General features: G+C 40.8%; 2 protein-coding genes across 4 annotated transcripts; one reads left to right on the top strand and one right to left on the bottom strand.

Moving 5' to 3' along the window:
- Positions 1-1,228: 1,228 nt before the first annotated feature.
- On the bottom strand, positions 1,229-6,774 carry POLR2F (RNA polymerase II, I and III subunit F). Its single transcript, XM_061639100.1, has 5 exons — positions 6,542-6,774; positions 5,103-5,172; positions 4,543-4,673; positions 2,355-2,426; positions 1,229-1,512 (listed from the first exon to the last, which is right to left on the bottom strand). Exons 1-5 carry the CDS (start codon positions 6,559-6,561, stop codon positions 1,422-1,424), a joined length of 384 nt encoding a protein of 127 aa, XP_061495084.1. The 5' UTR covers positions 6,562-6,774; the 3' UTR covers positions 1,229-1,421.
- On the top strand, positions 6,601-13,803 carry C8H22orf23 (chromosome 8 C22orf23 homolog). 3 transcript variants are annotated; one of them, XM_061639089.1, is made up of 7 exons: positions 6,601-6,842; positions 7,511-7,624; positions 9,245-9,307; positions 9,919-10,104; positions 10,886-11,017; positions 11,850-11,950; positions 12,213-13,803. In XM_061639089.1, exons 1-7 carry the CDS (start codon positions 6,674-6,676, stop codon positions 12,333-12,335), a joined length of 888 nt encoding a protein of 295 aa, XP_061495073.1. In that variant the 5' UTR covers positions 6,601-6,673; the 3' UTR covers positions 12,336-13,803. The 3 variants fall into 3 exon arrangements, with proteins under 3 accessions (XP_061495073.1, XP_061495074.1, XP_061495075.1); XM_061639090.1 differs by having other exon boundaries at positions 6,707-6,826; XM_061639091.1 differs by lacking the exon at positions 6,601-6,842 and adding an exon at positions 6,983-7,001.
- The last annotated feature ends 3 nt before the right edge of the window (positions 13,804-13,806 follow it).

Raw genomic sequence — 13,806 nt, 5'->3', positions numbered from 1 at the left:
ACTGCCATTTAGATTTGGTGGAGACTGCAAGAGCACAGCAGTTGTGACAGTCCCACCTTTTGAAATTGTTTGCTTGGTGAACTCCAGTTAGCCCCCGATTTGTACAGTTTTGTCGTCAGCTTAAGGTGTTTTGTTTCCAACACTTTTACAAATTACTCCTGACTGTTTTTGAAAATTTGCAGCGCAGCAGTTTAAAAGCGCTGCTGTTTTTAATTAATGCTTGTTGTTTTAAATGGTACCCATTCAAATAAATAAATGTGATGGGTTTGGATCTTTTTAGGCTATGCAAGCTTATTGATCGCAATTGGAATTATGCTATATGCAGGTCTTTGAAGCATCTGAGATTCACAGCAAAAACAACAAAAAGCCATAATGAATTTGTCAATCTTTACAGTGCCACAAAACTCAGTTCTTTTTGCTGCAACAGACTAGCACAAAAACCCTTCTGGGAGCATACAAATAGTTATTCTTTTATATATGTTTTGTTTGTTTGCTCAAAAGCAAATATTCCCATCTATTACCCTTGGGGTGCCCCAAACATATTCCCCCCTTAATATTGGTTGATTCACTATGCTAATTTTAAGAACTTCATTTCCTTGCAATAGGAGGATCAGGTGTACTTACAGTACGGCTATGACAGGGACAGTGAGAAAAAGGCGCACTGATACATAACTGTAAGGCATAGATTATACGTATACATGTCAAGCAGAGCCTCACTAGGGAGGGACTCATACAGGCAACTGTGACTTCCTGCTGCAGAAGTGCCACTGTAAGGGGATCCTGTTGATTGATAAGAATCTGGGGCAGGAGCAGGGAACAATGAGAGATTTGATGAGAGCTGCTCTGTGATACTCCTGAGAAGTCCACAGAGCCAGCCCTGATCAGAGGGGAAATTGGGGGTTTCCAAGGCAACTTGTTCCCAGGCACAAAGGCATGTCTGTCTGCTGGCAGGCAACAGAAAGGTCTCCTCTACTACAGGCCCCTGGAAAAGAGTGTAGGTCGGGGGGTGTCTCTCAATTGCCTTAGAGGGCACCTGGAAGCCTGGCAGCTGCATAATCACTTTAAAATCACTTAGGTATAACATGATGGTCAGAGACAAGTACAGGGGAGACTGTTCTTGTGCCCCACAACTAGCTTACAGATGTAAAGTGTAAGTAAGTAAGTAAGTAAGTAAGTAGAAAGAAAGAAAGAAAGAAAGAAAGAAAGAAAGAAAGAAAGAAAGAAAGAAAGAAAGAAAGAAAGAAAGAAAGAAAGAAAGAAAGAAAGAAAGAAAGAAAGAAGACTTTGGCCTCTCCACAGAATTAAGTTCTGAGAGGGAAGAGCAAGCAACATAGCATTTGTCATGGGATTTCACTATTTATTTACTCAAAAATATAAACATCTGTAGTCAAACTGGAAATGGAGCACAGAAGGAACGCTGATCAGTCTGTGATAATTAGCTCATCCACACCCCAGTCTTCATAGCTTCCATCTGGCAGGTATCTGCGGATAATTATGGGAATCTTCCGAGCTCTGCAGGGAGGATATGGAAGTATGTAGAAAAGGGCACTTTAGCCACATCATGGAGGCTCTCATCCAATCACACTTTGGTGGGGTAATATCACACTGAACACACACAGAAACCTTTGACATTAAATGCAGACCCCCATACACACACACACCCCAAAGCTGAGCAAGGAATACTCTGTACTTAAGCAGTACTGAATCCCAACCAAGGGATCTTGGCAATGAACAGGTGGAGAAAACCTGAATAAAGATCCTGCTTGGATGACCCAAATGTTCTCCACAAATGGCCCCACCGACAGCATGTCTAGCAGAAACAGTCCCAACATTGAGTGGAATACAATAGCTGTTAAAAGCTTTTAGGGAAATGAACAATTCAGGACTGAAAGGAAAGAACCTCAAATCCAGATTAATCTAAGTAAGACTTTTAAGATCAACAATGTAATTAGCCAGCTTGGAATTCATCGGGGACATCAGGCTTATAATAATCTTGCAGCACATGCAAAGTAAAAACACGGAAATCTTTAAAAATCACAAGAATTCATTACAAAGTCATATCCAGAATGGCTTTTCTGGTAACAGGTCCCTCATCATAACTTCCTGTTGTGGCCATCAATGAATCAGTGGCAGTTTCCACGTAGCTCAAATGCACAGCAAAACAAGTTAGGTAATTTTAATGTTTGGATTATTCAAACTTGTTTCCATAAAGTTATACAAACACAGATGTAGAGATGTTGCATCATATGCAAGATGACAGCTAAATATCTAGTATCTCTTAGGGAGAAAGCCTAGCTATAAATGGAATAAATAAATAAAATATCTAGCACACATGGCTAGAATCTCCAACTTACTTGAGTTCTTTCATTGCAATCAGCAATGGGTCTGTCTCTCCTTCTAGCTCTACCATCACTGGGGCACACATCCTGAGGGGGGAGGGGGGAAACAATTCCAGAATCATTACAGCAATAGGGATATGCTGTGGGACAGTATCAGCTCTCTTTTGAGTTTAAGATGGGCAGTGAATACCATCCCACACCAAATGTTTGATTTAACCTAAGTTTTTTATTCTTCTGCTGTTGGTTACCTGACCCAGTTTTATGATCTCAGGTTGCTGCTGTTTTAACTGACATCATTTAATGCTTTTATTTGTTTGATATGTTTCAAATGTATTTTTGTAATTGTAGTTTTTAAGTTGAAAGTCACCTTGGGGACAGACAGGCAGGACAGAAAAGTTTAAAATAAATAAAGCAAGAATGGAATATAATTGTCAGACATGCACATTATTCTGACAGGTGTCAGCAAACAAGTCTTGGCTGGCTTATCAAAGCAACTCTGGTTTGTCAGATTTCTATTGGCTTCAGGGAGAAAAGCAGCCTGGGGATCTTTTACATCTAAGAACTACATTTATTTTGTGCCCTGTTGGCACTGTGGTAAGATACTGTTTAGGCTCAGCTCAAGAGTATTGTATTACATTGATTCTGGGTGCTTTCCTGAAGCTCTAAGATATCTCCAAGCACTGGACATCTCTCCACTTTTAGTGCCCAGTGCTTCAAAATGCTTAATCGTGGGTAGAAAGGCTGCCTTTCCCACTCCAGATTCTACAGAATGCCAAATGGGGAAAAAACGCCATCTTCTGAAAGACATCAGGTATCCCAATTATCAATCAATACATGTGAAGGACAGTACTTTCAGTACTGCATCCTTTCCCTTTTATCCATTGTACTGGAGTAATTGCACTACCCTTGGGTGCAAGATTGAATCTTATGTGTCCAGACAGCATTCTCCCTCCCACCCTCCACATTTTCCTTGCATGAACAGTAAAGTTGTTATATGCTAATATAAGCAGCATCAACGTATTACAAAAAGGATAATACCAAGAAACATAGAGACTTGGACCACACTTGTCATTTATTTAGAGGACAAGCACCGTCTAGCCAATTCACCTCAGATTCAAGACAGATTTTATTTTAACATTAATGGATGGTAAACGATCTTTTTAAAAACTCTTGTTGTTCACACATGAACAAAACTGCCTGGAAATATTGGTCTTTTTATGAAATAGCCTACATATTATTATCACCAAAACATGCTCTAACAACCAATGCTGCACTTGCCTTGAAAATTATATCTGACTAAGAAGTTGACAACACATCCTCAGCAAAAGGAACTATGCATGCTATGCAGATTTAGCTACCATTAGCTTCTACAGGCCTAGATTCTGTATTGATAGCACAGTAAGTAAGTTTTGAAGCAAGAGGTTTTAACTCAGAGGCAGAAAACACTTTTCTTCTTGACTAAGCTTCCTTATAAACAATGTTAAAAAAGATTACTTGTTAGATAAATTCATTGAAAAATGGAGTTTATTAACAAGAATAAAACATATGAAAGCAAAAAACCTTATCTAGTATTTTCACTTATATAATTAATGTGATAAGGCTGTTTTTCCTTCTCTTTCCATTTATTACTATTAGTCACTTTTTTCTTGCATTGATGCTTTAAGTTTTAATTTTTTTCAGGTTGTTGTTTGATGTTCATATCATATTTACTGGTTATTTATTTGTAGACATAATAAAAAGAAGAAAACACAACAAAAGCACAATAAAAAAAAGCTAAAACATTTCTGGTATAAAAAGTTACAGGATTTCAACAGGAAGTTACAGGAAATGCACTGATTAGAAATGAAGCAGAACACAATAAAAAGGACATCTGGAGGGACCCATGATGTACTGTAGTTACTTAGTCAGTCTCCCGCTTTGGTTGAACTTTGTCAATGTAATCTGAGATCAGGAAGACAATCATGAAATGTGATGCCTTGAGACAAAGCCTAGAACTTTTTGGGATGTAGCAAAAGCCCCATAACTGCTCAGATTTTCAGTTTGTAGATTTTGTCCTTGGTTGGAACACCAAGTCTTCTGAGGGGGAGAGGAATGAGATTTGAACTAGGTGCATTTCCAGATGTAAGGAACTTTAAATACAGGAAAGAACTTCTATACAACTCTGTTAACATCCATATTCCTACTTAACCAAAACCATACTTACGCTATCTGGAGGGCACGCGTACCAAGAACTCTGGCCCGCTCATATTTGGTCATATAAGGAGTGGTGATTCGCTTCTGATTTGCTTGCTGGCGTTCTCCAGATGGCAGGATTTCCACATTTTCTTGACCCTCCTGTAGAACAAAGATAAGGAATTGTAACCACATTCACAGAGTTATATATGCCAGATATATACATGAGTCCTTAGAGCCACTTGAGATCAAATTCCAGTCCACGGAGAAGATTTGAATTAAGAATATTAAATAAATGCTCTGAAAGAGGAAAACCATTAGGGGGAAATATTTATCTGATTAATACACAAGGCCCCTAAATTTTATCATTTCAAAAACAAAAAAGGCAATAAGCTAGGAGCTGGTGTGTTCCCCTTAATAATTAGGACCTGTTTCTTAACCATCTTCTATAGTCCTTATCACAAGACTTTGGGAAGAGTTATTCAGGCACAGGAACTACACAGACTCAGGTTACAGACACGTATTCAAGAAATGAAGGTAAATGCTGTGATGTTCATAGGTTACAGGTCATTATCGCCTGTAGTCACTTACCTCCTCGGCGTTTTCCAGATCATCCAGTCCCTCATCTTCCTCAACATCATCAAAATCATCTCCGTCAAAACTGGAGGGAGAAAAGTATTAAAGCCTTACATTTCAGAGCTCAGATCTTACTACATCCCTATGTTCAAATACTCTCTTACTTGTTTTCATAGTCGCTGTAAACATTCAAATAACTTTTATGAAGTTACCTAGCTGATGTACTTAGTTTAAATTCTGCCAAAAGCAAGATTCCCTGTGCAAATTCATTACCAAAAGATTTGGATTTTATTTATTTACTTACTTATCATTAAATTTATATCTCAGCCTTCCTCCCAGGAGCCCAAGATGTTCACCTAATCTCCTCTGCCAAGGCTTCTGAGATGAAAGAACTGAAACCTGCTTTCACATCTTACTGCTTCCAATAATCTCCAAATTTCAGCATGAAGCAAAAGACCGATCTCTCCTCTCTTCTGAATCCTCCACATATCTCAGAAGATTTGAGGGAAGGTCAGTGGTAATAAGTAGTAATGGTTAGCTATCAGGCCAGTCAAACTTTATTATTATTATTTATTAAATTTCTATCCTACCCTTCCCCTCCCAGCAGGAGCCAGGGGTGCGAACAAGGAACAAAACACTAAAAACATCTCTATGACATCTTAAAAAAAAATCTTTAAAAATATGTTTAAAAGCAATTCCAATACTGATGCGTACTGGAATAAGGTATCTCCTTAAAAGGCTTTGTGACCCACTAGTCCTGCTTCAAAGCATAACATGACTCACTTGACTCTTTTCAATTTGTAATTCTAAGAAACTTAGGACCAGTACAAAATACTATACACAAAGTGAGGTGAAGAACTCATGAGCATGCCCACCACGACATGAGTTATGTAGCATGTTCACCCATGTAAACCAGGTGTTGTTAAACTACAACTCCTATCATTCCAGGCTGTTTCTGGTGATGCTTGCTGGGGATGGTGGGAGTTGTAGTTCAGTAACAGAGTGTTTTAATAATCAATCCCTATTCACAGGGAACCCTGGCACTGTAGCTCTATGAGGTGAGTGGGATCTCCTAATAACTCTCAGCCCTTTCACAAACTACAGCTCCCAAGATTCTTTGGGGGAAGCCATGACGGTTTAATACTGCTTTAAATGTATGATGCGGACGGGGCTTTAGTCAGTAGACTGGGCTTTTACCGGTCACTATATCTCAGCCTAACCTAACCTATGTCACAGGGAAGTTGTGTGGATATAATGTGGAGGGGAATAACCACGTACGCCGACCTTATCTCCTTGGAGAGAGGACAGAATAATGATGGTATTTATTATTTGACTCGGGAATCCTGGGGCAGAGTTTAGAAGAAGTCCTGTATAATAGCCATCACTACCCTGCCTACAGCAACCTCTTCCTGCAGCCAGCACCCGCATTCCCCTCCTGAGTGTCACACGCTTACTTATCCTCGTTGTCTGACATGCCGCGGCTTTTCCAGGCTCAGAACACAGTTCTCGCGATACCTGTCCCTCCGGCGAGAACGAAGCAGCCGGACGAAAACCGTGAAAGAGCCGAGAAATTATTATTATTAATAATGATGATAACAATTTCTCCAACAACCACCACAAATCTCGCACACGTTCTACCGACAACGAAGCTCAGCACAAGTAGTTCCGGGGCCACAGCTGACGTCGCCGGAAGTGGACTCCGGCGGTGGTTGTTATGGGAACGGGAGCCGCAAGATCGGGTAAGAGAAGGAAAATGTAAGGAATTTATCATACCTTACATACATCAACCGCTACCAACTTAATAATTAAGACCCCATCATATTCTCATATTTGCCTGATACGCTGACAACACTTATCCATCCAAACCAAAAAAAGTCACCTGAAAGGAGCACTTCTTTCTAAGGGCAGCTAAAGGTTTGCAACTTTGCAGGTTTGCGATGGTTGTACAGTTTGAGGGCGATTGCTGTAAAGGCTCTGTTTCTAGCTACTGAGGTTCACATTCCCATCACTGATGGAATACAAAGCAGAGTCTGATCTGAGGAACTCCGTTTGTGTGGAGGCTGATATAGGGAGATGTGTTCTCTATGGTACACGGATCCCAGGTAGTGAAGGGCTTTCGGGATTAAAACCAGCACCATGAATTTGTCCTGGAAGTACATTAGCAGTAAACCTGTTAGGATTGATTGCTGATATGGCAATCAGACCCTGAATGCAAACAAAACCATTCACTGCATCTTCCCGAAGCATCATTTGGTACCATGCATTTGGTATCATCTTTTTTTTTAGTAGTAATCACAGAGAAAGGGGGAAATGGTTTATGTTGACCGACTTTTAATTGTATAACTATAATTAGTGATGGGATATGTCTTTGAGTTGTAATCCTAGCAACTGCACAAATGCATCTCTCTGCCTTTCTTTTCAAGGTGCCACAATGGCTTCCCGAGAGAGGACCACACCCGCTGTGGCAAAAGGCACTGGATTCTGGCATGTTCCTGTTGTGACTGAATACAGCCATGAAACACAGGAACTGTTAAAAGGTAATTAAAAGGGTTATACAGAGATCAGAACATGAATGAGCTTTTGTAGCCCTTGCCCAGCAACTGCGTACCCTGCTTCATTATACCAGACTATTTGACCACCCTGGCTCATATAACCTTCTGTTTGAATGCATTGCTGTATATGGAGGTTGTTAGCCTTTATCCAAGGCACATTCAGATAATTCTTTAACAGTCAGGATTCACTGAGATGGTAGATATGCATCCACTTTCACAATCTGCAGTCCATCTAGCACTTGTTACCCCACTTTTGTTGCCCATCTACAACAAAGGCAACAGCGAAGTCCATGCGGCTGTAAGACCACAGGAAGCTGCCTTTTACCATGTCAAACCATTGAGCCATTTAGCTCAGTATTATATACATAGATTGTACAGAAGGTGGGGATCTGTGGCTGTCCAGATGTTGCTGGGCTCGCATCATCCTTGATCATTGTGCATGCTGGTTGGGACTCATGAGAGTTGGAGTCCAACAATGTCTAGAGGGTCACAGGTTTCCTACCACTGCTTTGTACTGGCAGCCACTCTGCAGGGTTTCAGACAGGAGTCTTTCCCAGCCTACTTGGACATACCAGGGATTGAAAGCAGGCACAGTACCACTGAGCTGCGGCCTTTCCCTGAGTCCATCCACGTGGCAGTTGTGTTGCACTAGTGCAAAAAAATGGATTTATGTTTCAGAGATAACTAATTTGTGAGCTTCTCACACTTTCTGGTTTAGTGCTCTACCTAAGCCCATACTTCAGAGCACAATCCAAAGAATATATATTATGTCACATTTAGGCTTTTGGAAGTGCCATAGCACTTTTAAGACCACTGTTTTTTTAATGGTGTTAAGGTGCAAACTAGGATTATAAAATTAATGTCTAGTCTCACAAGCACTTTAATGAATGCTGGCTGTAGGAATAAGCCTGGATTGAGTACTTTGTTCTCCAAGGGTGTGCTAAGAAGGATTTCCACACCTGCCATGAGGTGCCAGAAGCAGCTTTTGGCATGCTACCACAAGCTGTCCAAGCTCCCAGCACATGGGGAAAGGTTTGCCATCCGCTGCAATTATTGCCGTGTTGGCAAACATTAGCTTACTCCCACAGCTGCAAGCCACTGAAGGTGTCCTGTAAACAGTTTCTAAACTGAACTGCAACTTTGTTTAAAAAAAAGTTTCTTTAATGGCCTTTCTGAATAATACTTTTAAAAATGAAAGCTCTAGTAAAAAACCTATAAGGGTCTCTCTTTCCTTTGGATTTCTGCATTTCAGAAAGATATTGAAAACATTCATATTCATTTTTAGAGAAGGGTGAATCAATTACTTTGATTTCGGTGGCTCTTGAACAACTTCTTAAATAGTCATCACCATTTCATTCAAGCATTCCATTTATTTGGGAGCAGATGACTAATCACATATCGGAAGACTAAAATAGCTGTATTCCTATAGACATCTTATTTAAAAACTTTGGCTAAGATAGTCTTAAGAACCTGTAGGGCCATTCCCAGGGTTTGGAGTTTGCTCTTCCTACATAGCTGCTATTTGTGTTAAAAGTGATCTTGTGAAGGTGATGGTATCTTTGATGTTTTCAGATTAAGTTTTTACAGATATCTTCTGTATTTCAGTGATGATGCAAGAATCCAAACTTACCAACTTTCAGCAACGTCATCTCATAAACTGCATGAAACGTGAGTTATGTCTGAGTTCAACCTCTCCTTTACACTTAGCGTTGATTCTGAGTTGCTGGTGTTTACTAATTTTCGGATTTCCTAAATGTGGCCTAGCTACATTCATATTAGCCATTTATAAACAAAAAAATTATCCCTTTCGAAATGAAACTTACATAGACTCAAAAAGTCAAACAGAATGTAAGTGGAAATAAGTCATGAGCAGTTGCTTAACATGCTCTAGTTCTATCCAGTTCTGTCTGTAAAGACATAATAAGGGCTGCTTTATGGTTCCAGTCGCTGCATATACTGTAAAATTAGATTTGGGGAGTTTTTATTTAAATCTGTGACTTAAAAGATTCTGAATCCATGTTAGATTTTATATACCATGCTCCACAATGCATTTACAGCCAAATGAATTGCTAGAGGATCTGTTGAGATACTGCAAGTATAATACTGTGCTTTCACATGGCAGTATTAAGCCTTTAATTCAAATCTGAGCTTCTATAATACTTGGTTTGTGGACCAGATATATTTCTGAAGTCTCCATCAGGATTACATTCAATTATTCCAGTTAGTAAGTCACAAGGCCTGTTTCGTTGATCTCCCACTCTTTGTCTTTCCTTCCTTAGGGGGTGAAACCTTTCCTGCTCGCTGCAGCCCAACATCTAGTAGAGAGCCAGAGCCTCCAAAGCCTATCTCACCACCAAAGGCCTTTCTGTCCATCAGTCCATATGGCAGACCTCGTCTCAGGCCTGCTGAGATGTGCCGGGCAGGCGATGCATATACCCGGGAGAGATTCAGGCCCCAGGCCACCAGTAAGGAAACAAACCTTTGCAAAGGATAACATTTTCAGCAGGTTAATTTTCAAATGGGAGCCAAGTAGCCATAACAACATTTTATATTTACATAGCACTTTAGATTGTTATAATGTTTTACATTATCAGTAATCTTTAAAACAGCTCTGTCAGGTCGGTATTAACACTCCTATCGTGTGAGATGGGTATGTGTGTTTGTGCTGAGGATGACAGATAAGTGGCTTGCCTAAGGCCACTGGTAGCTGAAGACAGGATTTGAACTGGGAAATTCCTGGCGTTCAGCTCTTAGCTACTGTACTACACTAGCTCTCAAGTTGTTCTTTCAGTTATATATTTATGAACGTTGCCGTTTGTGAAAGCTCGGCAGAAATTTTAGACCACACTGAAATTTTCTGTTAAAACTGTTTTTACTCCTCTCCTCTGAAAAGTTTTATGGAACCCATTTTCTGTCACTGGGGCTTCACACCTTGTGCATATTTCTCTGGGAGTAAAACCCCACTGAATATAGTGGGACTTACTACCAAGTAAATATGTATAGACTTGTATTGTAAACTCTGCTTTCCTCTTTTACTAAATTTCTGTGCCCACCAAACTTTGCTAAGTTCAGAATGTCTTGCTTAAATGTTGCCAGCTGATTTGCGTAAAAACTTTTACCCCAAATGTGTCATTTTCAATGTGTACGGCCTGTGTAGCATATAGGCTAGAGTGCCGGATTTTCATAGGTCTCCTATGCAGACACTTTTGTAGGAGCTGTATCATCCGTTTGCTTTGGCATTTGTAGGAGACCTGGAAAAGGAGAAGGAAAGACTCCAAAACATTTTTGCAACAGGAAAGGACAAAGTTGGAAAAAAAACCCAAAAGAAGCCAGTCAAAGTGGAAGAGGAGGTTCCAGAACCAGACCGGTTTGAAGAATGTATGCACAATGGATATCCTTGGTTAAAAAGTGTGGTCTGACACACTCTGTATATGTGGTGAGGAGGCAGCTCTCCCATTCCGGAGCATAGGAACTGGTCAAAGGAAAGCAGTGGGTGTATTATTGGATTAAGGGAGAGCCCTGAGGTAGGGAATCTCCCTTATTTTGCCCTGTCTCTTAACTACAGTTTGCTGGTGTCTAATTAGCTGCCAAATCAGTAGCTGGGTATTCAGGTTTACTTGCACTGGCCATCAGAACATTTCTTGTACTTTTGGGGTGAACAGAGCAATAGGAATACAACCCTTACCTAGTATTTATTCATACACACGCCACCTCTGAATCTGGAGTTTCCATTTAGTTATTAGCTTAGGCTTCCCCAAGCTGGTAGTCTAAAACATCTGGAGTCCACAACACTCATTATTCCTGACCATTGGTCATGCTGGCTGGAGCTGATGGGTACTGGAGTCCAACAACCTCTGGAGGGCATCAGGTTGGGAAAAGCTAATATCCATTTGTCTTCTTTAAGTTTGTGTAATCCCATTTTTAAGTCATCTAAGGCTCATCACTTCATGCGCAAGCAAAGTCCACAAATTAATTAGGCACTGTAAGACTTTCTTTTCATACGTGCAAGTAAACCTATCAAGTCATCAAGCTTTCTTCCAGAGAGCAATGGTTCTTTCCAAGTTTAAATACCATACTAAAATGAATACAATGTGTGTGTAATAATTGGAAAATGGGATGATTCATAGTTCAGGAAGTACTTATGTGTTCCTGCCTACAGGCAATTCCACATTGCTTTCTCTTCTCTCTTCCTTCCCCCACCAATGCTCAGTGGTTAATGAAGTTCAAGATCGACAGAAGTTTCTGGCAGAAATGGAGGCTCTGGGACAGGGCAAGTTATACCAAGGGATCATCCTCACTGAAATATCACAGGTACGAGGCCTCTTCTGATCAGGAAATTCTGTTATGCATAAGACTGAGCACTACTGTTCTGGTCTGATAACTGGTCATAACCTATTTTGAGAAGGTGGGCAATGATTTGGCAGGTAGGTATATATCAAAGACATGAATATTCTTTTTTTAAAAAAATTGCTGCAGGGTTGAAATAAACCTATGGCTCTGAGTTGGACATTATCTTGTGATGAAATAAAATTTTCAAGAATTCTCACTGCCTCCCCTTCCCTGATTTTTGCAGAAGCTACGGGAGATGGAAATCATTGATAAGGAGAGAAGTGCAGAATTAAAAGAGGCAGTGGCAAAGTCCTTCAATATAGGGAACCAACCTGACTCTGAAAGCACAGGTCAAGATGACTGGTAGTCCTTTCTTGCTCCGAACGTGATTATTGTACTCTTCTTTCTGCTGCCAGAACTAGACCTTCCACAGCCCAATGTCAGGATTGGTTCTCAAGGGTCCAGTCTTAACCCTTAGTGGCAAATAGCTGTGGAGGAGCTTCAACACCCAGATTTTTGCATGAACTCAAAAAAACAGGAACATTCTTTTCATAGCATTTAACAGCAAGAGGCTTTTTCATGGATGTGGTTTAGGAGCAGCCATTGGGATTACTGCCTGTCTACACTAAGAGCATAAACATGTATTTCTTCCTTAACCAGACCTCAGCATATCTATTTTCAATGTGGTTTTCTAGCATTTTTGTGGTTCTACTTGTTAAAATCAGAATAGCATCTTACAGCAAGGGTCAGGTCAAACATTTTTGTATAAGCCCATCCTCTGTGCTATTCACACTGTTTACAGTCAAAGCTGAAAGTTAATGCTGCTGTTTCTTATTCACAATCTTGATCTTGTGTATAATCATATGTGGCAAATAATGGTGGCTGCTGCTTCAGAGCGAATAAGAGCATTTCAAGTACTTGTTTTTAACTGTGTGGCTCCCTCAGTGAGATTGGGAGCACAGGAGTTCTTGTTAGGGCCAACCTTGATAGGACAATAGCCATGTTTGTTTATTCATGGATCTATCCCATTCTTGTCTAAGGGAAGTGGGGAAGTGTGTAAACTTTTGCACAGTGAGCGCGCGGGAAGAAATCTGACTTCTTCGCCATAATTCATTGCACTCTCTCACTTGGAACACTTTTTGCCCTAGCCCAGCCTTTTGATGGTACTGGAATCAGGCTAAGTGACTAAAGTGATGGAGTACAAGGAGGTAAAATGGAGAGGGAGGCATCGAGGTCCCCTTGCCTATAATTTTTACAATAAAATACAAGTACCCTCCCCCCACCCAGGTTAGGTATATCTGGGACAGCAGTGTGAATACAAAATACAGCTGCCAGGCCTAGTGTCAGCAGGTGGCCAGGTTGGGCACTGGCCAAGGGCCCCTGTGGCTGACAGGGGCCCTTGTTGTTGGAGCCAGGTGGATGTACATCCCTGGCCATGATCCATGCTGGCACAGATTGCAGAGTGTGAGCCACCCTCGCAGGCAATATCCCTCCACCCCCTGCCTGTACCACTTCCCATGTCACCGTAATGTGCATGCATAGCAGGTGTGCAGGTGCAGTGCACTAACACTGCCAGGCCAATTTAAGGTAGCGGTGGTAGTGCCTCTGCATCACCACCTTTGAGGGCCCACTGCAGTCTGATGTTGGCCCTGACAGCTGCCCCCCTCAGAACTAGTTTACGCATCAGATGTCCTGCTCAGGAATTAAAAAAAAGACTAGCCTGAAATATATACCCAATGGTTCTCTGTTCCCTGAAAATATCCTTACGAAGAACTGGTCTTGTTCCATTTCTGCTAAGATAAAGTGATTCAAAACACAGAAATAAACACTACTACAGA

The sequence above is a fragment of the Rhineura floridana genome, chromosome 8, assembly GCF_030035675.1.
Source record: "Rhineura floridana isolate rRhiFlo1 chromosome 8, rRhiFlo1.hap2, whole genome shotgun sequence".
Lineage (NCBI taxonomy): Eukaryota > Metazoa > Chordata > Lepidosauria > Squamata > Rhineuridae > Rhineura > Rhineura floridana.
This window is presented reverse-complemented; position numbering and strand designations above follow the sequence as displayed.